We start from the raw sequence: 26,542 nt of genomic DNA on the forward strand, positions 1-26,542 counted from the left end.
TTGCTGTTGTTGTTGTTGTTTGTGTTTTTTTTTTTTGGTGGGTTTTTTGTTTGTTTGTTTTTTGTTTGTTTTTTTTTAACTTTTCTCCTGGTTCATATAAATAAGAACTTAACTGTCTTCCATATATTTGACAGGCACCAGAGATACTTTCCTTTGGCTTTTTTCGTTTTTATATGCCTCAAAAAATGATGTTGCTCTGAGATTTTTATCCCGCTAATCATTGGAAAGATTGGTGAGGATTTACTGTTCTAGCTGCCTTGCTATGTGTGGGTAGGATTTAGTAGAGATTATTTCTTCACAGCATTTGCACAGTGGGGTGGTATTTCTATATTTAACATAGTTCCTTACTTGATTTGAATTGGGTTTTAGGTTTTGTGTGTGTTTTTGTTCTTTTTTTCCCTTGTAAAGTAGGACTGGGATTCAGTAGGAGTCTTAAATTTTGTCAGAAGTGACTAAGAAAAACTGTCTCCGTCAGTCTGCTTTGCCTGGAAATGGATACTGTGCCGTCCATGAATTTTGTGGTGTCAGTTTAAGTGCTCTGCACTTGACCACTCCTCGTGTTAAACCAAAACAAACCTAAAACAAAACACCCTCCACCCAAGAAATAATAATAATAAAAAAAGGTAAAAAATAAGTTGGCTGTGGCTGGGTTTTCAAAATTGAAAGCAGCAGACAGTCTTTGAGATACTCAGTAGGAGGAGGAGGAGGTTTGTTTCACATTTGTCTCTAAGATCTTGAACAGATTTTATTGCTACCAGTCCTTGCTGCTACATTTGCATGGTCCAATAACATTTGCATGACTAATAACAGTTCAGGATCCTTCCATCCATCCAGACTGGCGTTTTAGAGTCTTCTCTGATGCTGGTGGTATTTGCTGAGTATCAGAAATGTTGTTTTTCCTTTAGCTCAGTGAATGGCTATTAGGGGCAGATGGTTTGTTAGTCTTTCAAAGCCCCTGATACAGTTACTTTTCTAGTATCTGGACTCAAGATTGACATTCACTCAAACCGTACCCTTTGAGTCTGTTAGACCTCCTGTTAACTCCAGATCAAATGAGAGCTTCCTTACAACCTGACAGATTCCTATTTTTAATGAATGATTCAGAGCTTGACCTTTCAGCTATGTATTTTAATAAATGGTATGTCTTTCTCGGGGCTCAGGGCCTCTTACACTTGTTTCTTGCTTTGTTTCAAAATTATTTTGCTGTCTTCAAATGTGACTTCATTTAGTGTCTTCTCTTGCTCTATATAGTCTAGACAAGCAGGTTGTGACAAAAGGAAAATTCCCTTCTGTGTTGTCAAAACCAGGTCAATGTATGTACCTAAATGCTTTTTCAGTTCTCCCTGGCTGGGTTATGATAGAGATGAATGTCTTGTTCTGGACTGAGGGGACACTCAAGTGGCCGCATGCACAGGACAGCAAACTCAAAAGGAGCAGGTGTTTTACGTCAGTTTTCCAGGACTTTGAGCTGTCTGCAATGAATGGAAATCTCAAATCCAGTTAACGAAAGACAGTGTACAATGTAGTTGAATCATCAACAAATGTGTGTGATGGTGTCACAGGTGAGAGAGTAAATGGCAGCCTGTAGTGGGTCTGGTTACTGGTTTGGTTTTTTGTTTCTGTTTTTTTCTTTTTTCTTGGTTGGTTGGTGTGGGATTTTTTTGTTTTGTTTTCTTTTGTTTTTAAGGATCAAGGAGGTTAGAACTCCCTTGATTCTTGACTCTATACTCCTGCTTGATTCTCACGCAGTCCCTCACTTGCTCCCCACCCTGGTGTTGTGTTTACTGACGTCTCAACTTTCCTTCCCAGCGAGAGAATCACTGCTAGTCTGGGAGGATGGAGAAGAAAGTTATGTCAATACCTGCTTTGCAGCTTCTTGCAGCTAACAGTCTCAAGCATTACAGGCTATGATCCCAGGGCATTCCCCAAGCATTCATCTCCATCCATCTCTGATCTCCAGGATCACCCTCAACTTCCCAGAATCTTCACCCTCTTCTTTCTAGGCTCCCAAGCCCCCGTTGTATTTCATCTAGTCTGTCTGCAAAACCAGTGATCAGCTTCCTAACTGGTAGTTCTGTGTCATTTCTCTTTATTAACTGGAAGATCAGAACATGTCACTGTTGTTTAGTTCAAATGTTAGAAAAATTTACAACCAGCCCATACCAGTTGCAGCTAGCTAGCAGGTTCATGCTTGACAGTTTGAAAATTCAGTTTGTTGTTTTACAAGCCTCTATATGAAATCTTTGCAGAAGTAACTTGAACTGTTATTTGCTCAACTGTTTCCCAGTTTTCTTCTTGATGGTGATGAGGGAGTTATGAGACTCCCTGCAGTGGTAACAGGTGTCAGATCATGTGAACAGTAGACTTCTGCTTTCCAGGTTAGTAGTGATACAATTTTCTGTCTGTGGCTAAGGAGTTGCTTTAAGGAATTCACATGAAAGCTCAAGACTTGCAGTCCCTGTTGGGTGCAAATTACAGCATTCTAGAAACCATGGTGAAAGGCAACACACCAGGCCTTCCGTTCCTGAATCAATTCGTCCTTTCAGCCTCCCTGTTTACAGCTGATACAGTATCAGTACTATGTTCTGTATCAGCAAAATAAAATACTACAAGATCTGTGAAAGTAATGCACTGATCACTGAAACCAAACGTATATATGAGTACATAGACTTATATATTTAATGGATTGCAAGCATTGTGGAATGGCATCTTAGAAATCACCTTTTATGAATGGGGCACTCCAGAATTGAACTGTCCATCCTGGAATCTAACAAGATGTGCCAGTATTTCTGTTCCTGGTTGGGACAGGTTGTGTTCAAAGGAAGCTGTCAGCTTCCCCAGTTGGGGAAGCTGTTCTAGGCTTTTTCCCTGATACGCCTCTTCAGCAACAATGATCTTCATGCACAGAAAAAATTGAAGAGAGTTTTGGTATCAAGCTACTTCCCTGTAGAATCCTAGGACTCGATCACTATGCCAAGACCTTCTAATTCTAGAATATGGTCAAGTTTGCTGTCCAAATCCCAATCCTATTTGAACTACCTCATGTTTGACTTGAAAAAATAGAGTATTCCTGCTCATTTCCTAAGAGGCTGTCTTTGATTAACATCAGGAAACATTCTGCTGGGCATAACTTGTGGCCTGCGGTACTGCTTTTTTACTTGGTGTATGTCAAGGTTACTGTCCTCCTAGTAGATTATTTTTGCGTGTAATTTATAGTCATTTACCTGGACTTGAGAAGATACGAGTTACTGAACAGACCCAGATAATTAGCTACATGGAAGTCCTTCACCTTCAGACATAAATGTTTGCTTTTGTTGTTTTTGTCCCAAAGGTTTATTTAGCTATGGCATTTCCTCTGTGAGAACCCAGTCTCCCAGTAGCATCTTAACTTAGCTGTTCATGATTTTTTTTTAACTAACAGGCACTTGCTTCCTTTTTTTCCCTTCTAGGAATATGACCTTCAGCTGATGGTAGCTGCAACAGAACAATAGAATCTTTTTTTTTTTTTTTTTTTAATTCACCAATTCACCATTTTGAGATAATATTAATCCTTAAAATGAACTGTAGATTTTTGCTTCTAGTGGTGTCTAAATTTTAGGAGATTAATCTTTGTTTTATCTAGTAATATATTTTTCACTTAACTAAATGTTTTCAGGCCTACAGATTCCTTACATGCTATAAGCATAAGGGATGCTTCTTTTCAAGGATGTGCCTGTATCTATACCCAGGAAACCTCTTGGGTGGATGGTTTCTGCCCTAAAACTTTTCCTATGTTTATCTGACAATGTGCGAATCTGTCACGTAACCATTGTCATGGAAACAAATGAGATTTTTAAAAGACATCATCATGCTAGGTCTCAAGGAACATCTTTGTGCACAAGGTCATGAGATCTTCAGAGCTCCCACTTAGCAGTTCTGTTCGTCGAGTGTTTTGCTCTTGTTGAAACTTCTGTACAGTCCCATAGTTTTTGTTGAATGAGGTACTTCATGGCACTCTTGTGGGTAAATGGTATTTGTGAGAGCAGTACATCATGCTTCTTTCTTCAGGCAAGCAATAATAAATGTTTCTCTCCTAAGTTAAGAAGTTCACTTTAAGGAGTTGAAAGCTCAGCAATTTCTGTTCCCTACTGAGATTAAATTTTCATTCTGAAACAGAGGTTTACTGGTAACTCGCAAGGCCTTCCAGAAGCATTGGTCAGGATGTTGATGCCATCCTGGCAAGAGGGGTTGGAGAAGCCATGGCAGCTCAGGCCGTGCACAAAGGATATACATTGATGACTACTTTGTACGCAAAATGAAACAGAGCTGGTGTCTTAACCTTAATTTGTGCAAGTGTGAACACAGATATTCAAGTCTGAGTTTGACAGGGACGTAGCACGTATCTTTATCAGCAGTGCCTGGAGGCTTGCATTTCTTGTTTGGGGGACTCTTATTTTTTACAGCTGTCTGTTGAACCCTTATATCTCCAGTTCATACGCAGCGATCTGGATCAGAACTGTTACTGTTTGAAGGTGTTTCCTTTCCACTTGTTAACAACATTTTTTAATACTCATCAAGGTCCTGCTGACAAACTTATCTTGAGGACTTCTTTTTTGCTGATGAGAGTCCCAGGGTTTGTCATAGGACAATGCTCTTTTGATGTTTTATGTGTTTATCTTCAGTGATCTTTGTGCTGTCTGTCAGCACAAAAGAAGTTTATTCCTGAATATATTGTGTTCATTATGGGGAAACAGACTCCTCAGTGGTGGTGGTTTATCTTCTATGAAGCGAGTTCACAGTGCTTTACACCATGAAAAGATTTGGATTTGTGGTACATCAGCAACCATATAAGTGATTCATTTTCCTAGTTCTCCCATAACTTTCACAGGTTATCTCAGGAGGTCCTTGAATCGTGAAATCCAGGCCACTATCTTAGCTGATCTCAAGTTGATTGGCGATTGCTTCAGGTGGGTTTGATTGTTTCAAGCAAAACATTGCGAGCAGCAACCCATTGCTTTGGATGCGTTTTGCTTGCTGTGTTTGGTGTATATGCCATCTGTTTCTATGGGTTCTTTCCAAATCACCCATGTTCCACCTTGACTTCAGTTCTGGTTCCGCGTCTTTCCTTGTCTGTCCATTCAGAACCTGAGGCCTTTGCCTGTTCCTGCAATTTATTGTTAGGACTTTAATCAAGTGCTTCAGTTTCCTTGAGGCACTCTGTTTTCCAGTGTAGATGGTACTTGGTTCTCTATGGTAAATTGCATTCTTCTCTGGTCAAGTGTTGTTTTTTTCATCAGCGGAAATGTGTACTTCAGCCTGATACCGTCAGAATACATCTATTAATGTTCTTTTCAATCTTTTTCAGTGTTTTTATCTTGCTTATTTTGGGACATTTCTTGGATTTGAAGAACACAGAGCTTTTCTTTAGTTTCTCAAGTACTGGCTTTCTCTGCTCAAAATTTTTAAATTATCAGACCATCTGTCCATTTTTATGTGAAAGGTGCATAGTTTTCCACACACTTATTTTGGATTCAGCTACGTGGTCATGAATTGGTCCCCCACTGGGATATTAATCTGTTGTTTTAGAGTACTTGTATGTCTTCCCTTCAAGCCTGTGAACAAGCCCCTTTCTTATGAAGCTTATTCCTTATGGCCATTACACAAGCCAGAACATAGGCTAGTGTCCAGCCCATATGGTTGCAGTTTTACCTAAGACAGTTAGTTTTCCAATGGTCTGGAAAACCAGTCCTTCTGTTTCTTGGGCTGTCCTTCATACTCTTGAGATAAAAAGGAAAAATAAGTTCACAAGACCAGGCAGTTCCAGAGCTTTTTCATGCAGGTAAAGCATTTGGCTGGTCTGGGGTAGAAACAAACCCCACCCTCACAGTGCCTTTCCAAAGGACACTCTGTCCACAGGATAGGTGTGAAAAAGGAAAACTGGACCTTGGGATGATGGTGCAGAGCAAATACTGCCAGACCTCACATGACTTCAATAGTCAGTCTGAGCATTGGACTGCTTTCATTGCAGTCATTTTGTAGTACAGTCAGTAATGAAAAAAATGGTCAAAACATTTGAATATGTGAATCTGCTTGCTGTGAAGTATCTAGATCCATCCTGCTGTCCCAGTCCAGATTTTCTGAGGCTGTGTCTTGTCTGAGATTGTATCTGCTGAAATGATCTTGCTGAGGTAATACACCAGATTACTTCCAGGTCTTGCATAGTTATCATATACCCTGAAGCAGAAAGAATTAATGCTTATGTTTATTCCAAGAACTGAATTATTTGACTTGTATTTATTTCACATTTTCCTTAGGTTAGGCTATTTCTTTATTTGTGATAGTAGCTTTTTTTGTTTGTTTTAAAATTGCTTCTTGGAGCAGTAATATGGTTAGCTGAGCATCTGATGTGTGAATATGTGATTGTATGGCATTTGAGTTTATAGTATATTTCAGATCATATTTAATTTCTTTTTTTGGTATGTTGATAATCAGGTAACATCTTTATGAAACCAGGTTTGACAGTAGCTAATAGATTTGAAGAATATAAAGATTAAAGCATATGTTAAGATAAGTACATCCATCTGTTGTGGTTCTGTAGTAACTGCACTGTAATGCATTGCGTACATAGCCTTAATAGAAAAATAGATATGATAGGTTTTGAATTAGAACTATTTCAAAATATCTGTTTGTTTCTGAAAGCTTTCTAGGTGTAATTGCCTTTTTCCTAATTCACTGCTATCATAATAACAAAAGTTAGTAAAAATTTCTGGTTCTACAGTCAGGAGAAACAGAGGGTCTAGGCTGTTGCTTTTGCTTCAATTACTGTTTTTTCTTTAGGGAAAAATGCTTATGTTAATGAGCAGTAGATAAATTCAGAAGAAAGAATGTTCTTTCTGATAGAATTGTTCTCTTAATTTAAAAAGCTGCCTTTTCCCATAATTGGATTAAATTAAAGGTTTTGATTGAGTCATTGCACTTTGGCCAATGTTCTCTGAACAAATTTAGTGTTTTGTGGGATTGGAGAGTCTTCACAGAGATGGAAATACATAAGGCCATCTCTGCCTAGGCCTCTGATATGGCTATGTGCTTCCATGAATAAAAAAATACAATCTGCCACAGTGGGGAAAAAACCCCACACTCTTCCTTGTGATCATCTAATATTAGAAACTTTAAATCATTGCTGGCTTTAATTATATTTTCCATTGCAGCTCAAGAATTTTGCCCTAATATCAGTCATCTTCATGGTAGTGCTTTTGTAAGTTGTGACTAAATAAGAGCAAGTACTGTTTAAATAAGAGAACTTTTATTAGTTAAGAGATTAAATAAGAGATCTTTTATTAAGTTAGTATTTTTTTTGTGGAAATATATAAAAGAGAAAAAAATACAAGAACAATTGATACTCTTGATGTAGACAAACCTCATGTGATACCCGTTTTATTAGAACAGTGAAATATGTTACATCAAATTTCTTTCAGGAATTCTAATTTTAAGTCTTGTCTTTTTTGACTCATGACTGTGATAAATATTTAATTGATGATGATATCATATGGCACTTCATATTTATTAATTTACTTCTTTTCACAAAATTAATATTGTTACTTAGAATACAGATTTTGTGGATTTTTCTGGTGGGATTCTTTCCCCATTAAATTAACGACTTAAAACTCAAATCTTAAAACAGGTACCCTTACACATTTGCTGACAAATTTTAAAAAAGCATTATACAGTCAATCTAGGAATTGTATATCATTCAGGTTTCTCAAGTGGTCGGTTGAGACTCCTTGTTCACAGTCCAAAATCTCTCAGGTAGTTATTGTCTTTACTACATCAAAACCTGTAAATGCTTTAAAGTCATTAAATTTTTCAAAGTGGACAGTGTAAAAGCCTTCACAGTAAGATTACTCAAGGAAATCTATGTATCAGTCTGGTGTAGATTTGTGTAAATATGAATGCTGAAAGTTTTTACATATTTTTCTATAGATGGGGAATGTTTGTCAATAGGAGACAGTGTTCAGCCTTTCCATTATTTTGAGAAACATATTCCATTATTTTTTGTACATAAGCTGAATGGATACAAATATAAATTTAACCAGCCAATACTAAACCTTCTTTTCTGATATTAAAGCTCCCACCTATTCTGATCACCCTGATACTATGTCTCTTGATCGACCCCAGTGACTCGATTTTAGTGTGAGTCTATTGGCACTGTGGTGTTAGTATTACTGACACCATCAGTGGGTAGAATACTGTAGAGTATTAACATGACATGGCTTCACATCTTAAAATGACTTACAACATCTTAACATGACATGGCTTAAAACTAATTATTTTAAAAATTTGGGTTATTGTATTTCAGACTACTAAATTTTCCCAATCTTCAGTTTATTGCTGAAAAGTTGAAACAAATATTAGAAGTAAGAAGGTATATCTAGCTATTGTCAGGTGAGATTGTAAAGTTAAAAGGGCTGTATATGATTAAGTAAGAGCAGACTGTTAAAAAATTTGATAGAAGTACTGGTAAGAAAAAAAAGTGTAAATGTTGAACTGCTGGACTGATAGATGGGCTTGAGACAGTAAAACAGAAATACTGTATAGGAAAAGAAAACTTGAGAGAATGCTGAAAGATGCAGAAACTTGGTGAGAAGGACAGCTAACCTGTTTGATAATAAAAGGCTATAAGAATACAGAAGACTTTTAGAGTATGTGGACGGATTGTATTATACATAGAACATGTTTTAAAGTACCTAAGGGAGATGTTTTATTAATTGGAAACTATTAAAAGTTGAACTAGAAAATATATCTCTCGAAGTTTGGATTTTATATTCTAACCATCAAAAGGACATAATTAAAATGTACGGTCAGGTACTATTGAGAGTGTTTATTGTTGAATCTCAGAATAGATGAGTTTGGAAAGTGCCTCTGGAAGTCATCTTGTCCAATGCCTCTGCTCAAGAAGGGTCGTCTAGAGCCTCTTGCCCAGGACTGTGTCCAGATGGATTTTGAGTGTCTCCGAGGATGGAGACTCCACAGCTCCTCTGGGCAACCTGTGCCAGTGCTCGGTCAAATGTGCCTTTTAGAACAAATAATACGAAAAGTAGAGTTAAAAATTAATATTTTTTCCTGTGGTTAAAGAGATAAGTGGCGTTAATTCAATGTGTCCAATTTAGAAGTATTTATGTTCATTAGTCAAGTCTTAGACTTTAGTTCCAGGAGCAGTTAATTAGCCTAAATGAGCCCTGCTGGTGTGAAAGGTACTTGTACTCTCTGCACATCCCTGCCTGTTGAATTTCCATTCCTTTCCTTATGCTGACCTTTTGACTACATGGTAAAATAGATTAAAAAAATTATCCAAATACAGGTTTACCTGGGGAAAGTGAGGAGGGATGAAGTTCGTTTTCAAATGGCAGGAATGGGTGGACAGAATCAGGGGCTGTCAGCAGCTTCAATTTATGGTGTATTAAATTACTCATGAAATTTTTATTTAGAAGAGAAAGAAGGAAAAAAGAAGCACACAAAAAAAAGGTTAAAGGGATTAAACACAGTTCAGGATGAGAAAACAATAAAACAAAGAATGAACATCTGAAATAAAAATATTTCAGTTCATTCTTCTTGAAACTTTTATGTTGCAAACTTTGAAGTATTTACTTCATGTACATTCTATTTTAATTATTTTGTAACTTTTAAAAAAATTTTTGAAGTATTTCAGGTGCTTGCTTTCATACTTGATAACAGTCCAGGCTTTGACTCAGCATCTCCTTGCAACAGAGGAGTGCGGGTTATCTATCATATCTAAACCCAGACATGACTGTCTTTTAAAATAGGTGGCTGTAAACACATGCAGGATTTGTCAGTTAAATGAAAACGTGTCACTGAAAAATAGCAAAAAAATTTTGTAATAATAAAATGTACTCTTTTTTTTTTTTTAGTGCTATTTTAAAACTATGTGAAATCAGAGAAGTGGAATGCTCAGGTGCATTAACCCTTCTTGCCTTTGACATTCATACTATTGACTTTCAGCTGTAGACTGTATAAACCTTTGAAAAATAGCCCACAACCAAGCAAACAAAACCAACTAGCTTTAGAGCTGTTTGCTTTTCAAATGATTAACTCAGTTTAAATTTAATCTCTGTCTTCATTTAATAAGCTGCCCAGGGGTTGATGCAGCACATACAGGCACATATTGACATAATCTTTCCATTCAGACGTTCACTTACTCTTTTGTTAAGTATTTAATGATTTCCTTACTGACATACATTAAATAAGAACTTCAGGCTAGAAAACCTATACATTAAAAATGGAGGAAAAACCAGGTATTTTTCAGATGTACTAATAAAATACCTTCTTCTGGATCATGACTGTCTCTTCCTTTTACTTTTATAAAGCGTACTATAATACAGGTAGGTTTGTAGTTAGGCAGTTGTGATGCAAATTGTGGGGGAGAAATTGATGTGTTATGGTGCGCTAAACATTACCATGTGCAATGCTGAACACTGTGCCATCAAGTAGTCTTCACTACAAAAGAAGTCAGAGTATAAAAGGAATAGGAGCTCTGACAAAGCTGTAACAATGATTTTTCTAGTCTGTGAGTCCTTGAGGGAAAACAGAGCTTAAATCTCCAAGAATTATACTATACATGTTTACATTATAAACATGAAACCTTCAAAATCAGTTTATGATATAAAGGGAATATCCAAAGGCAGCCAGCAAAAAGGACAGATGCCTGTACTGACCCAGAAGCAAAGGTCATTGGGGAGTCCTGGTGCAGGACTTGATGCTGAGGTGGTCACAAACTGACTTGAAACAGGAGAAAACTGGAATGTGTTCAGATATGTTCCAGCAGTTGCACCCAATCATATCTTTAGTCACCTTTGAAATAAAAAGAAAGTTAGAAATGAGTCATACTTAACTGAATCCGTAGAACAAAGACTTTTGGTTTGAGAATATAAGGTAATTCTGGAATTTTCAAATAAAACACACTAACTTTGAGTAAGTGAAAATAACAATGCATAATTACAGAGCCCAAACTATCCTGCTATGCAACATCTTAACAGTTGTGCTGGTTTTGGCTGAGATAGTGTTGATGTTATTCATGGTAGCTAGTATGGGGCTGTGTTTTGGACTTGTGCTGGAAACAGTGTTGATAATACAGGGTTGTTTTTGTTATTGCTGGGCAGTGCTTACACAGAGTCAAGGCCTTTTCTGCCTCTCACCCTACCCCACCAGCAAGTAGGCTGGGGTTACACGAGAAGCTGGGAGGGGACACAGTTGGGACAGCTGACCCCAACTGACCAAAGGGATGTTTCATACCATATGACGTCATGCTCACCAATAAAAGCTGGGGGAAGAAAGAAGGGGGGGGACATTCAGGGTGATGGCGTTTGTCTTCCCAAGTAACCGTTACACATGATGGAGCCTTGCTTTTCTGGAGATGGCTGAACACCTGCCTGCCCATGGGGAGGGGTGAATGAATTCCTGGTTTTGCTTTGCTTGTGTGTGCGGCTTTTGCTTTACCTATTAAACTGTCTTTATCTCAACCCATGAGTTTTCTTACTTTTACACTTCTGATTTTCTCCCCATCCTGCTGTGGAGGAGTGAGCAAGTGTCTGCGTGGGACTTAGTTGCTGGCTGGGGTTAATCCATGACAGCTTTGAATGCTGAGGACCTATAAAGCAGGTGGCTGTGTACAGCTGCCAAACATCATCTTAACCTCATTAGTAGTAAGTAAAGCAACATCAGAAAAGCAAGTTGCAGATGGCAGTGAAAGAAAAGGCACATAAGAACTAACAAAAAGAGCCCCTGAGTATGTACCTTTACTTGCAAAATAAAGCAATTTAGTGTAAGTGTCTTAATATAAGTAGAGGCAAAAGTTTGTTTCTGTGAATGAATGTAGTTTTGAGTGGAGGTCTGCTTCTGGGTAACACTAATAAAAAACAGCTGCAAGCTTGCTTTCATTATGTGCACAAATATAATAGGAAAGGTAATATTTATTATGAATTAGAATTCTGTTTTATTTAAATAGAGGATTGTTAGTTTCACTCAAGAGGACTCCCTTCTAGCTGGACTCCATTCTTTTGCAATTTTTAACCTTTTTTTGTTCCTTCTCTTAGAAACTTTTTCCCTATTAAAGACAGTTAATCTACTAAATCTCTGCTTCCTTGGATATGTTTAACATGCCCTTTATTTCTCAAACCCATCATACATGCTGAAGGTGAATCTGGTCTCTCGTGATGCGGCCAGTTTAAAGTTACATATGTGCTAGTTTGAATGGGTAGGAGCTGAGTTATAACTGCTTTTCCCTTAATGAGCAACAAATGTTGGTCCATGTTTTCTACCCAACCGAAACTTATAATCAACATGTAGAAATTGTGTAGCTTTGTCATCTCTACCTGTCAAATTTGACTGAAATTGGCCAACCAGTCAAAGCTGGGGAGGTGATGTGGTGGAGAGGGTAAAGGAGCAGGTGTAAGCTGATGACTACTGGTGCAATCATGTGCATTAACAAATTTAACAAACTGGATGAAAGTCTCTAGTCTGTTCTGGTGGGCCTTCTGTTCTATGGAGCTCTCTAACAATGTCAGGGAAAAGAAGCACCATAAAGACCTAGTTACCAAACTTCACTGGACAATGCTGGTAGAGGTTCCTCTAACAGCTGTTCTCCAAGATATATGTCTTCATGGTACTACAGCAGAAGAATCTGTGTGGTGACCTAACAGCACCCTCTGAGAGGTCTGAGGAGTCTAGAGGGAGTGGGACGGTAGTTCCGTGGTGAAACTGCAGCGTGTAGCTGGGCAATAGCGATCAAGCTGCTGCAAAGTAACGTGCTCCTTTATTCCGTCATCATCTGTGACTCTGCTGGTCTCTCTTCTGATATCTGTCTCTTGAACTTACTGTTTTTCCGCTGAGCTGTCAGAGAAGACAGAAGCTTGAACTTGCATCCTGTGAATCATTGTGAGTTAGTAAATCAAAAGCTAGCTTTGATAATCCTTGTCTTTTCTGCTTTTCAGGATAGTTGGATAACGGCATCATTGATACAAAAAGCAGCTATAATTGTGGTCTATGATTCAAAAGTTAAATGGCAAAATGACTACTAGGCTTTTAACTGATCAGCTGTTTCAAAAGGTTCTCTTAAATGACAAGATTTAAGAAATTAAGTACAAAGTTTAAATTACTTAAGTTTTAAATAATTTAAAAGTATGGACAAATTCTCAGTATAAACCCCAAAACTTTAAATTACTTTAAGTAATTTACTTAAGTTTTTGTTTGCTCACTTAAGATTCTGAGACTGAAAATGTATTTACACCTGAATTTAGAGAATTTTTTATTTATGTAATTTCTATTAGGTGTAATCTTGATTAGATGAAGAATAATTTTGAGAAAACCTGAAGTATTTATGAACTAGATTAAATTAGTTGACTTCAGCTGGAAAATACAGGTTAGAAAAGTCTGAATGCTACAGAATATTATGAATGTTTCTTTCAACTAACCAACAGACGTATAGGTCTTCCGATCATTACTCCAAATTATGTGAAAAATACTTTTTAAGAAAATACATACATACAATGTGGTTAACATTGACTTAAAAACAGAGGGAGCTCTTTCGCATGGCATAGATGCCATGTAAGAAACAAACTGGAAAACATAAGGCAATATGTAATTTAAGTGTTTAGAATAGATGAGTTTTCTTCAATCCTTAACTACTTACTATGACACTAATTTTTTCATTCAATTTCAGAAGAGGAAGGAGGTTTAAAAAAAAAAAAAGTGCATGGATAGTGCCAGATGTCAGACTTCATTGCCTAGTTGGCTTTGGCCTTGATCTTTTCCAGAAGATTTAAGAGGAGGTGGCAAGAGGGATAGAAATGTAATCAGTTGGGCTATTACAGAGAAACAATGCGGCTAAGTACTTTCTTGGCAGTGTGTTGCTGTTTTTATCCATTCAGCGAATGTAATTTATTTATACATCTGTCAATAAATACAAGGTGGCATCCAATAACGAGTACAGCAGGGATTTAAGCTGGAGTGTATTGCTGTGTTTAACACAAATGTCAACCTTGGGAAAGGGGCTTGAAATTAACATTTCTTGAAAACTATTTTTCCTTCCACTGAGGCTATCTCTTAATTCCAGCAATTTTCCCTGTTTGATAAGCAGAGAGAGCATACATTTTGATTATATGAAGGAGGGAGGAGGTGATGAAACTTCAAAAAATTTCAACCAGCATTGCATTCTGGTGATAAGAGTGGGACTTTATGCAGCACAGAAGAGATTACCTGAAGTAGAATTGGGAAGCAAATTGTATTTACAAAAGATGGCATGATTTTCTTAATAGGTGTTCAAAACAGGCTATTCACTCACATATTCTGCTGAGCTTGACTAGAAATAACTTCATTTCAAAAATGAAAATCAGACAAATCTGATTGAAGATAAAAGCATTCCCCTCTCACAGATACTTGACTAAAGGACTTGCATTAAATTTTCTTGATGGGAGCACAGTAGTATTTTATTCTGTGTCTGCATGAACTGGTAATGTGGAAAATAAAAATACACATCATGTCCTTGATTGCTTCATGCTTCAACCACTAGAATTACTAGATTTATGTCTGAAATTATGGAAGAGATGTTGCAATATGATAGTTTGACAATAACTGTCACAATTATATTACCAAAATAGAGATTCAACGTACTCTTGAAGTTAAGAGTATTGAAATTATGTTTTAAGGACCAGGCGTATCTTCCTGCGGTTTTATCTTGTTTTTAATGTAGCCAAGGTAGTTTTAAAGAAATATAGTATGTCTAAATATTGACAGTTATCAGTAGGATACACATGTCAAAGATGTCATGTGCTGCAAATTTCCATGAGCTATACAAGGCTGTTATGAAGTACCATGTCATGGGTATCAACAAGATGTACTTGTGCTCCTTTTGAAATGGTTACTTTTTTCTCCCTGTATATAGATACTGGAATTGGTGAAGGGCATGCATTACCAGCTGGCCTGTCAGAAGTACTTTGAGTTGACGCATGAGGTAAGTAGCTACTAATTTTTGTCATACCATAATCACCATCTTTGCCTTGAGGAAGGCCTTGGAAAATCATGCATGAAGTCCAGAGACAACTTGCAGTTTTCACATCCATCATTAGCTGTCTTGCCTTGTTAGTTTTCATTTCAATAATTTCAAATATACTTCACATGTTCTTTTGTAGTTTTCTACATTTATATTGTATGATGTTATATTAATATCCTGAGCATTACAACATGTAGTAAAAGGTTATGCTTTCTTCCTGAAAATGTCCATATTGTTAAATTTTGTCTATTTCTCTCCCAACTTCTTATGCACCCCCGGCCTACTCGCTGGTGGTGTGAGAGGCAGAAAAAGCCTTGACTCTGTGAAAGCAATGGTCAGCATAATTGAAACATCCCTGAATTATCAACACTGTTTTCAGCACAATTCCAAACCACAGCTCCATGCTAGCTACTATGAAGAAAACTAACTCTACCCCAGCCAAAACCAGCACAGTGGGTTAGATCTACTATGAATGACTTTGTAGTAAAGACTTGCTTAAGATTATGATATTTTCATAAGTTCATGGGGTCAATTACACACAACGTCTACTTCAGGGCTCTCTTCGCATTTCCTCCCCATCATCACCTCTTAGGTTTCTACTGCATCTTATAGTCATGCTGGCAACAGCTTTGCTTTTGGCTTCAGTAGTCTGGTGCTTGGCACTAAGACTATGCTAATAAATCCAGCTAGACTAGAATGAGAATCACTAAGATTGGAAAAGACCTTTAAGATCATCAAGTCCAACCATCAACCCAACACCACCATTCCCACTAAACTATATCCTGAAGTGCGACGTCCACACGTTTTTTGAACACTTCCAGTGATGGTGACTCCACCACCTCCCTGGGAAGCCTGTTCCAATGCTTGATCACTCTCTCTGTAAAGAAATTTTTCCTAATATTTAATCTAAACCTCCTCTGGCGCAATTTGAGGACATTTCCTTTTGTCCTATCGCTTGTTACTTGGGAGAAGAGACCAACACTCACCTCACCACAACCTCCTTTCAGGTAGTTGTAGAGAGCGATAAGGTCTCCCCTCAGCCTCCTCTTCTCCAGACTGAACAACCCCAGTTCCCTCAGCCGCTCCTCAGAAGACTTGTGCTGCAGACCCCTCACCAGCTCTTTGCCCTTCTTTGGACATGCTCGAGCACCTCAACGTCCTCCTTGTAGTGAGGGGCCCAATGAACTTAGAACTATTTTGCGGTGTGTGTGTGTCTTTGCACCTCAGTGCTACTGGTTCAAACAGATTTACCTGAAAGGTTGCCTGAAAGCTGCTTCTCTGCAACTTCAGTGAAAACTATGCTTATTAACGTTAATGCTACACTGTGCCTGAACCTTTGTTTCATTAGCTCACAACGACAAAACAAAAGCAACCATCGTTTGTGTGGTCCAGTGTGTTCTCTTCAGGCAGGAACTAATATGTTAAGGAAATGCACGTGTGTGCATTTTAAGTCTTTCAGTAAGTGTGGGAAAAGAAAGCATTACATACAGTGCATGAATGGCTTTAACATTTTTCAAGTTCTGGGATATTAGGGCCTACCTCTTTTTGGGAAAATTATTTACTGAATAATAACACTGTAATTTGGTCACGACAAGCTGTCCAACACATGTGAATTAAAGAAGGTCTTTTGACTTGATAGAAGTAAGACTGAATGGTCTGTAGGGTAGATATTTTCAAACACTATCATATTTTAATAAGAATTAAGAATAAACTGTGATTATATGGTAACTGGAGTAAGCATTCAATCAAACGCTACCAAAATACTAAAGTGTCTTTATTTACAATCAAATTTGTATTTTAAGCCATATGGAAAGCATCATAACTGTTTGAAGTTCTAATATTTGTACTTGAGTTCTTAATAAGCTTATTTCATGTTTGTTATACCTTTTAGATTGGTTAAGTTTGGGTTTTTTTGTACTAAAGTGAGGACAAGGGGCAACTTAAAGTAGAAATTAGACACTCTGGAAATGTAAGCAGTGTAACCATAACCCAAAGTAAATAGTCAGAGTAATGAAGAATGCCTTTCACGGTCACAAAAGCAGCAAGATTTTATTTTACTTTAGTTGGTAGAATTGTATGGCAACTCAAAATAGAGAAAAATATTTCAAGTCCAGACAATTTGGACATCTTGGCTACATACATACAGTCAAGTAAAAGAGATTGATGATATCAGCTATGAACTACTAGTAGGTTCAATGAATGTTCTTGTGACAGTGTGCCTATATAAATAATTAGTGCTTTGAAAACTGATTGTGTTTAAAGCCACTGTTTTAAGAGCCCGAGCATTATGAATAAATAAGAAAACGTAACTGGCTAGTGCCTGTGCTACTATTTTATATTCCAGGGGAATCATAGAATAGTTTGGGTTGGAACGGATGTTTAAAGGTCATCTAGCCCAACCCCCCTGCAATGAGCAGAGACATCATCTTCAACTAGATCGGGTTGCTCAGAGTCCCGACCAGCCTAACCTGAAACGTTTCCAGGGATGGGGCATCTACCACCTCTCTAGGCAACCTGTGCCAGTGTTTCACAACCCTCATTGTGAAACATTTCTTCCTTATATCCAGTCTAAATCTGCCCTTTTTTGGTTTAAAACCATTAGTCCTTGTCCTATTGCAACAGGCCCTGCTAAAAAGTCTGTCCCCATCTTTCTTCTAAGTCCCCTTTAAGTACTGGAAGGCTGCAATAAGGTCTCCCTGGAGGCTTCTCTTCTCCAGGCTGAACAACCCCAACTCTCTCAGCCTGTCCTCACAGGAGAGGTGTTCCGTCCCTCGGATCATTTTTGTGACCTCCTCTGGACCCTCTCCAACAGGTCCATGTCTTTCCTGTGCTGAGGGCTCCAGAGCTGGATGCAGGACTCCAGGTGGGGTCTCACCCGAGCAGTGTTAGAAGGGCAGAATCCCCTCCCTTGACCTGCTGGCTACACTCTGTGGATGCAGCCCAGGATAGGGTTGGCCTTCTGGGCTGTGAGTGCACATTGCTGGCTCATGTCCAGCTTTCCATCCACCAGTACCCCCAAGTCCTTCTGGGCAGGGCTGCTCTTGATCTCTTCATCCCTCAGCCTTCATTGATACTGGGAGTTGCCACGACCCAGGTGCAGGACCCTGCAGGTTCACACAGGCCCATTCCTCGAGCTTGTCCAGGTCCCTCTGGATGCCATCCTGTCTCTCAGGTGTGGCAACCGCACCACTCAGCCTGGTGTCCTCTGCAAACTTGCTGAGGCTGTGCTCAATCCCACTGTCTATGTCATTGATGAAGATATTAAAAGAGTACTGGTCTGAATATGGACCCCTGAGGGACACTCATCACTGATCTTCATCTGGACATCGAGCCGTTGACCACTACCCTCTGGGTGCGACTATCGAACCAATTCCTCATCCACCCAACAGTCCACCATCAAATCCATATCTCTGCACTTAAGAGAGAAGGATGTTGTGGGGGATCGTGTCAAACTCCTTACAGAAGTCCAGATAGACGGCTTTGGTAGCTATTCCCTTGTTCACTGACGTAGTCACTCCATCACAGAAGGCCACAAGGTTGGTCAGGCAGGACTTGCCCTTGGTGAAGCCATGCTGGCTGTCTCGAATCACCTTCCTGCCCTTCATGTGCCTTAGCATAGCTTCTAGGAGCATCTGTTCTATGATCTTCCCAGGCACAGAGGTGAGGCTGACAGGTCAGCAGTTCCCAGGGTCCTCGTTTGTATCCTTTTGAAAAATGGGTGCAATGTTTCCCTTATTCCAATCTCCAGGACCTCAACATGACTTCCAGGACTTTTCAAATACCATGGAGAGTGGCTTGGCAACTACATCAGCCAATTCCCTCAGGGCTCTGGGATGCATCTCGTCAGGTCCCATAGACTTGTGCATGTTCAGGTTTTTCAGGTGGTCTTGAATGTGATCTTCTCTTACAATGGGAAGGACTCCTCCAGTCCCCATCTTGCAGTCCGTCCACTCGAGAGGTGTGGGAAGAGAGACTGCCAGTGAAGACTGAGGCAAAGAAGTCGTTGAGTACCTCAGCCTTCTCCTCATCCGTTCTTACCGGTTTGCCAGTTTTGCTCATCAAGGGGAGTAAGCTTTCTTTGACATTCTTTTTCTGTCTGACATAACTGTAGAAGTCCTTTTTATTATTCTTTGCATCTCTTGCCAAGTTCAGCTCCAGCCACGCCTTGGCCTTCCTGAAGCCATCCCTACACTGCTGGGCAACATCCCTGTACTCCCCCCAGGATACCTGTCCCCGCTTCCACTGCCTGTGCATTTCCTTCTTGCCCTTTAGTTTGCTCAGCAGGTCTCCACTCAGCCATGCCGGCCTCTTGCCTTCCTTTCCTGATTTCTTACACCTGGGGATCAAGAGCTCTTGTGCTTTGTGGGAAGCATCCTTAAAGATCTGCCAGCTCTGTTCTGCTCCCTTGTCCCTGAGGGCAGTTTCCCAGGGGGTCCTATTGACAAATTCCCTGAAGAGCTGGAAGTTTGCTTTCCTAAAATTCAGGGTGCTGACTTTACTCTTTGCCTGCCCCATATCCCTCAGGACTGAGAACTCCACCAGTGCATGATCACTGCAGCCCAGGCTGCCTCCAGTCTTGACATCACCAATTAGCTCATTTGCGTTGGTGGCCAACAGGTCCAGTATGGCATCCCCTCTGGTAGGGCTGTCTATTACCTGGCATAAGAAGTTATCCTGAGTGCACTCCAGGAGTTTCCTAATGATGTTAATGTTGTTTGCATGAATATTGCTGTATGTTACTTGTTACAGTTAGAGCTGTAAGAACTGATTATTCATATGTTAATACTTATCTGTAAACATTTTATTCTTCAGGACTGATTTTACAATCCTTGTGTATTTTTAAGAATAAATGATATCTGACACATAGCAAACTTTCTGGTACAGAAGAATCACTTTTGAATAGTTTATTTAAAAACATATGCAAAAAACATATTTCTTAGTCCTTTGTGATCAAATGGCAAGAATGCTGGACTTTCTTTTTTAAAAAAGGGATGTGGTTTATTGATATCATTTACCGTAGCACCATGATTGCTCCACATGGATTTTCTGTAATATCAGCTGTAGCATTATCAGCTGCCATTTTAGAAGTTCTTGGTTAAAACCCGAAGATACTATAGCTACAAAATGATTGCTTCAGGTTTTTCAAAACAATATTTGCTATAGTAGAAATAAAAAACTAGAGTTTGTATGAAAGCCAGTATGTGCAAAATGTGTTGAATCCAAAAGAAGTCTTGTGTTAGTGTCACTTACTAGATAGAATAAACAGTTCTGTCTGAAGTGACAGGCCTTTTCACTTGAATCAATACGTGTTATAAGCTTAAATTTTTGACTGCACAGAAAGTACATTTTTCTTTGGGCATAGTGGATATCAGATGGATTTACAGGTGTGAGTGGATAAAGCTGTTAGAGAAATCTAGTTTTGCTGTTTCTCGTAGTAAGTTTCAGGTAACTTACAGCTAAGATAATGATGCACTTTTATAATTTATGTGCTTTGGTTTATATTACCTGAAAGTATTGAAAACTTAAAGTAACATGGGCAGTCTAACACAAAAAAGCCAGGAAATTTGTATATGCTTCACCTCCATTTTTGTGGTCAAATTTCTTCTGTATTTCTAGCCAGAGCAGAATATTTTTATTCAGAGAACCTTGTTGAAAATTACACAAACCAGAATTGTTTATGGATCACTACATCACAAATGAAGATAATGAGCAAAATTTTCACTTTCTCTCTTCAGGCTCTCAAAAAAGGTGATAAAATGAATAGGCAGAACTCTTTTAATTAAAATGAGGTACATGGAGTCATACTACAGTTTTATCCCACAACCTGTAAATAGCTTTTAGCCAGATACTGTCAATCTCCTCTGAAAACATGCTCCATTCATACAGTGAGCTGCTTCTAGAGCTCATTCCAATTTCTTGGGGAGAGAAGAGTTTAGAACAAAATTAAAGAGTTACAAAGTGAATCTTAAATTGGTCTGCAGAAAACTGAAATTTTAAGTTTAAAAAAAATATAATTAATTAAGAGCTGCTTCTAGGAAAGCCAGCTTTTCACTGTATCAGTTCTTTTTAAGTCTTTTTGGTGTAAAGAAGTAATTTAGTTCCTACATAATGGAAACTGGTGCATGGATGAAAGCTGGCTGGATGAAACTCATCCAGATAAGACTGAAGTGAAATTCAGTGGTGGCTTCAGGTTTGTTTTTTTTTTTTTTGCTTTGTGCCTTTTAATTTGCGTGCCAAATTAGTGTGCTAGGCCTGTGACTTATTTTTAAGATTTTTTTCAAGAAAGGTCACTTTCTACAGTTGCTAATGTGTCTGAATTAGATTTTGTTATACGTGTCGCCATTTTCTGATGGAGCTAAGCTAGGCAGTGGTAATGCACTGAATCAGGGTTCCGTTTAAAGCAGTTGATTCTCTGCTTTATGATTTTTCACAAGTGGCTGAAATTTAAACAGATGGTTTTTGGCATATTAAATCAGCCACAGTATGTGACCTCATGAGGCACTGTGTGTGGCCAAAGTTGAACTGGCCCCACTCTTCTGGGAAAAAGGGAAGATAGTGGGAGCAGGAAATTACCAGTGTATGGCTCTTAGTCTTCCTTGGTTTCTTGTATCCCAGGCTTGGGAAGTTTTCCAATATTTTTTAAGAGCAGTGTTTTCCTCAAAATATTCTTAGTATTTGCATTAACTGACGGGGAGATAAAAGGTGCAGTTTGCCTGAATATGAGGTGGAAGCACCTTTTAAAGTAAGCATTTCCAACTTTTGAGTGCCTGAAAAGAGATACAAAGGTTATAACTGAGATTTGTGGTGAATATGTCAGAATAGCTTAGTTTTAAAACTGAAAGCTTTGTTGATTTGAAATATTTGATGAGTATTAATTGAATGTTAACTTATCAAATAATTATGGAGCTGAAAGAATGCGCCTGCTAAGTAGAAAGGAGCAATAAAAATAGGCTGCGTATTATGCTAGTTTTCTGTATTCTTTTTCACTGAATGTGGAATGTTCTTCAGTATTAGTTGTGCATCTAGTTTCAGGATGCTGATGTTGGCACTGATGGAGCAGAGACAAGCTCGATCTTTCTTTCTTAGCCTGATGCCTTGTAAATATTGCATTTGTGGCTACTGGAGAAAACAGGGAAAGAGGTGAAGCTACCCACTTCCAATGCCATTTTTACACTGCTACTTAAGATCTAGATTTATATTGTGCAGTTGTTAACTTTTAGTAGTATTCTCTACTGCCATTTGCACTCTGGACTTGCCCCAGTCCCTCTTTTGGGTAGGGAAAGGCTATTTTAACATGTAGGTTCAATTGCCTTACATATGTAAAGCTATGACATTTTATTTATTTTATGTGTTTTAGGGTGTTTTTACTACAGCAAAGACAGTGTGAAATTTTGTTTGAATGTGCCAAAGCAGTCATTTTATTTTGAACATGAAGAAATTTTGTGATGAAAGTAAATTTGTGTTGTGCCAGTATTTACTGGGATAGTATTTACAAACTGATGCCTCTTTCTCCAACAAAATTGGAACTTATTAAATTGCTAATTAATTTGTTCTTGAATGTGAAAAAGATTATTTTTTGAAATAAATATAATAACTCACTGTTCCTTTCCTTTTATGTACAGGTTGATGACATTGGGTTTTCTTTGAATCATCCTAATCAGTATTTTACAGAGAGTCAAAAGCTATTAAGTGGTGGTAGAGAACTAAAGAAGGAACTAAGTAATTCAGGAAACTCTCAACAAAAAAGTAATAGTCAGGAAAGCATGAATTCAAATTCTGCTCCCACCTCTTCAAATACAACACCTGATGCAGAACTGGAGGGACTGGAGGCATACTTCACTGAAGACTAAGCAGCTGTATTTGGGGTTTTTTTTTTCTTTTCTCTCTTTCATTCTTTCTGCTCTCTAGCTGAATTTGTCCCTGTACTAAGGGAATATGCACTTCACTACCTGGAATATACAGGCTTTTAGTGCTTTGAATAGGCTGAAGAAAAGAAAGATGACTGCTGAAGCTGTAATTGCATCCAGTACTTATTCTTGCTGCTTTAGGATACTGTTTTATATGGCATGTTGAATGATGGGAAATAAAAGTTCCTTCCCAATTATTATGTGATTTTTGTCTGACTTACCTTTTTTGTTTTTCTTCACAATGTTTAAATATTTTTATCCCCTTTTGTTGTAATTTTTATATGTTTCTTCTTAATAAACAAATTGCAAAGCAAAAGTTTGTGGTATTTTCTTTTTAGCTCTATTTGAATGGTAATTAAGTTTTTATGATCAAAATTACCTTCCAGAGGAGTCCGTCTGCCTCTTCTACATGAGGAGCTGAGGGAAATCAGCTTCCTAATTTGTGTACCATGACACTACATTTAGAGAGCTGATTTTGGTGCTTGAAAGAGAACATAGCAGAGTTCAGACACATATATGTAATCCAAAAAGCTGATGCTCCACCAACTGCCTTATCTTGAAGAAGCTAAAAACTAACTAGCATATATTCCTTTTCACTTTTAAAGTTTCCTCAATGTCTGAGCATGACTGGAGCCTCCTGTGCCCTGCTAAGCTAATCAGCTGTCTGAATGCAGCATTGGGTCACCTAAATTTCACCCATTCCTCCAAAGCCCAAGTCACCTAGCACACAAACGGCCTTCAGTTGAGCAGCTGCCACTGTGCAGTGGGTGGAAGCTCTAACCAGAGCTGGTATTTTATATCATGACGTTAGAGTATTCTCCAGGGGATTTGGAAGGCCTGAATTTTATTTTATCTGATGCTTAAGGAGTTTCAAGACAACATTACCCCTTCCCTGGAGAGTGACCAGCTATTGGTATAGCCCTGTAAACCACGTAACCACAGTATTGACATTGCTCATAACTTGTATTAACTCTGCAAGGCCTTAGCGTGAAGACTGGCTGAGCTTGATTTATCTGGACTTATCTTGCCCTATCTGAAGCTTTGTTTTAGCCGTAACAGCAACTGTCAAATGACAGACTAACTTGGTAAAATTGCATGGTGTACTGCCTATGTTTACAACTATTTTGATATATTTCTGTAGCTAATGGCTAGTAATAAGTAGTTATTTTGTGTAGAATCAATTAGTCTATCATCTCAGGTGCCAGAAGCCCCATGGATATAAACAAATCAGCCGTGGCCAAGTGCTGATCCTTAAAGAAATGCAGCCTAAAGAATTGTGCAAGACACGTTTTTAGGGATAAGAGAAGAAAGAAAAATACGTAACATGAGTAAATCACACACTATACATATAATTATTTGGCTGTAAAGTGGAATTGCCAGACCAGTGAAGAAAGACCAGTGAGTAGAACGTTTTTGGAAATGTGTAATATTACTCCAGGTAGACACTAGAGAGAAGGAGGAACAATCCCCACCATCGGCATCCTGCTTCTCCTGATGAACAACGTGGGACCCTGACCATTTGTGTGGAAGAGAGTGCTGCTGATCCCAGGACCCCCGTGGGCAGTGATAACCTGTGTGCAGGTCTAGAGAAAGGGTTAGATACAAGGAAATGCGTGAGTATGTAACATCTGCTAGTTGTATTATCTTAGAGGTTGTACTTTTTCTGCAATAACTGACTGATTTAGACTATTAATATTGTGACTGCACTAAAGACTATTTGATTACTGTTAAGATTTTGGACTAACTGTAAGTTTTTGGCTTCTTATATGTAGAGTGTACCTTTAGGGTTATGTAACTTGCACAGGGGTAGCGCAACATCAGGCTTTAAAAATAAAACATGTAATTTTTGTTAGTAGAGGATCTGCCAGGATTCACTGTTCCTTTTCTCTTCCTTGAATTATTCCTTAATTTATTTAGCAACTGCTTTGTGTAAACTACCAAACCTCTTACTCCTTTGGATATCATATATTCAAAGGAGTTGTAGAAATGTTTAGCGACAGGATGAGAGGAAATGGCCACAAATTGTGCTAGGGGAGATTTAGATATTAGGAAAATTTTCTTTACGGAGAGAGTGGTCAAGCATTGCGACAGGCTGCCCAGGGAGGTGATGGAGTCACCATCACTGGAAGTGTTCAAAAAACATGTGGACGTGGCACTTCAGGACATGGTTTAGTGGGCATGGTGGTGTTGGGTTGATGGTTGGACTTGATGATCTTAAAGGTTTTTTCCAACCTTAATGATTCTGTGAAATCCATGGTGAGCAAAGACTCTGCACCTGGGTCCTGGAGGGTGGTGGTGGTTCTGTGCCCAAGAAGCAAGGAGTTATGAACAGCTGTGGGCTTGGTTTCTCCTGTTGGTTAAGCTCCTGGCAGCATCCCCCCCCGATGTGTGGGAGTGCACTGATAGTATTAGATGGTTAAGAAACTTGCCTTTAGGATTTTAAAGTGTCCTTGCAAGTGGTAACAGTCCTCTGAATTTGAGTTACTGAATACCTGAACTGGAGGTGCCTTGATGGACATCGTGGATCCTTTTAATAGGAATGAAACTGTTTCAGACCTGCAATGGTATTTGTGTTCCTAAGTGGAACAGGGGAGAGAAGAATGAGGCAGTCAAAGCACTGAATGCAGGTGGTGTGTCCCAACCAAGGCCCACAGATTGTGGTTTATGATTCAGTAGAAACGTTTCTGTTATGCCCTAACCCCACCAACCTAGACATTGTCACCTGCTGCGTGAAGAGACTTCTTAGCGCTTCGTTTCTGAGCTCTACACGTACTTTGGAATCTGTCACGTTGGGAATGGCTGCTTGTTTGCACAGTCTACCCTGGATTGCTACACTAGCAGAATAAAGTTATTTTTAGGAGTTCAAGCATAAAATTTAAAAATAAATTCTATTACAAGGAAGGGAATATAACCTCACAAATCCTCTGAATGAAAAATACTAATGTGAAATGCAGCAAATTAAAATTGAAATGCAGCACATAACCGTATGTGACAAGGCCTTTGTACTTCATTGGTTTGCTTCATTATTGTGAGTTTAACTCTCTTGATTAATAGTACTACAAATTGCTTTAAACTGTATTTTCTTCCCTTTTATTACCTGTCAGGTGGACTACCATAAAATATATAACAGAAAACCATACATATTATAGCATACAGTTACAAGTAACTAGCAAAGTATTAATAGTTATGCTTTTGTTGCTATTTGAAGAAAATGGCAATTTATTATCACATTGCACACATTTTGACCATTTTGATTTTTCTTTGAAAGCAGAATATTTTGAATTTGATAGTGTAGAACTATCCAAAATGAGCATCTTCCTTTTGAGCATGTGGACACCAAGGAATTGTTTGTCTTCTAGAGCTTTAAACTCATACTGCTTTGTAATTCCAATAAAAATCGCTTGTTCCTTGATTATAGAGCTCTTAGTGATTTTTGCCTTTCAAAGAATATGTAAATCATTCATTAGGAAACATTTCCTGTGCTTTATTAGTGCCAGTAAAAAATTACGTTTAGTCAGAAGATAAGGATTCTGAAAAGTAAGTGGCCCTGGTATGATTATGCAATAGTAAAAAATTACAACAAAACCAAACAAAA

General features: G+C 38.4%; 1 protein-coding gene across 1 annotated transcript in view; it reads left to right on the forward strand.

Annotated features, from left to right (window-relative positions):
• Positions 1-23,546, forward strand: part of PRIM2 (DNA primase subunit 2) — a gene marked incomplete at its 5' end in the record, with an annotated part of 129,761 nt that extends 106,215 nt beyond the window's left edge. Inside the window, 2 exons of the mRNA XM_081998173.1 lie at positions 14,933-15,001; positions 22,663-23,546. Coding sequence (XP_081854299.1) covers positions 14,933-15,001; positions 22,663-22,890 — 297 coding nt within the window. The 3' untranslated portion in view covers positions 22,891-23,546. The remainder of the gene's footprint in view (positions 1-14,932; positions 15,002-22,662) is intronic.
• Between the last annotated feature and the right edge of the window lie 2,996 nt (positions 23,547-26,542).

Source organism: Phaethon aethereus (genome assembly GCF_964289735.1).
Source record: "Phaethon aethereus genome assembly, chromosome: 3".
Taxonomy (NCBI): Eukaryota; Metazoa; Chordata; class Aves; order Phaethontiformes; family Phaethontidae; genus Phaethon; species Phaethon aethereus.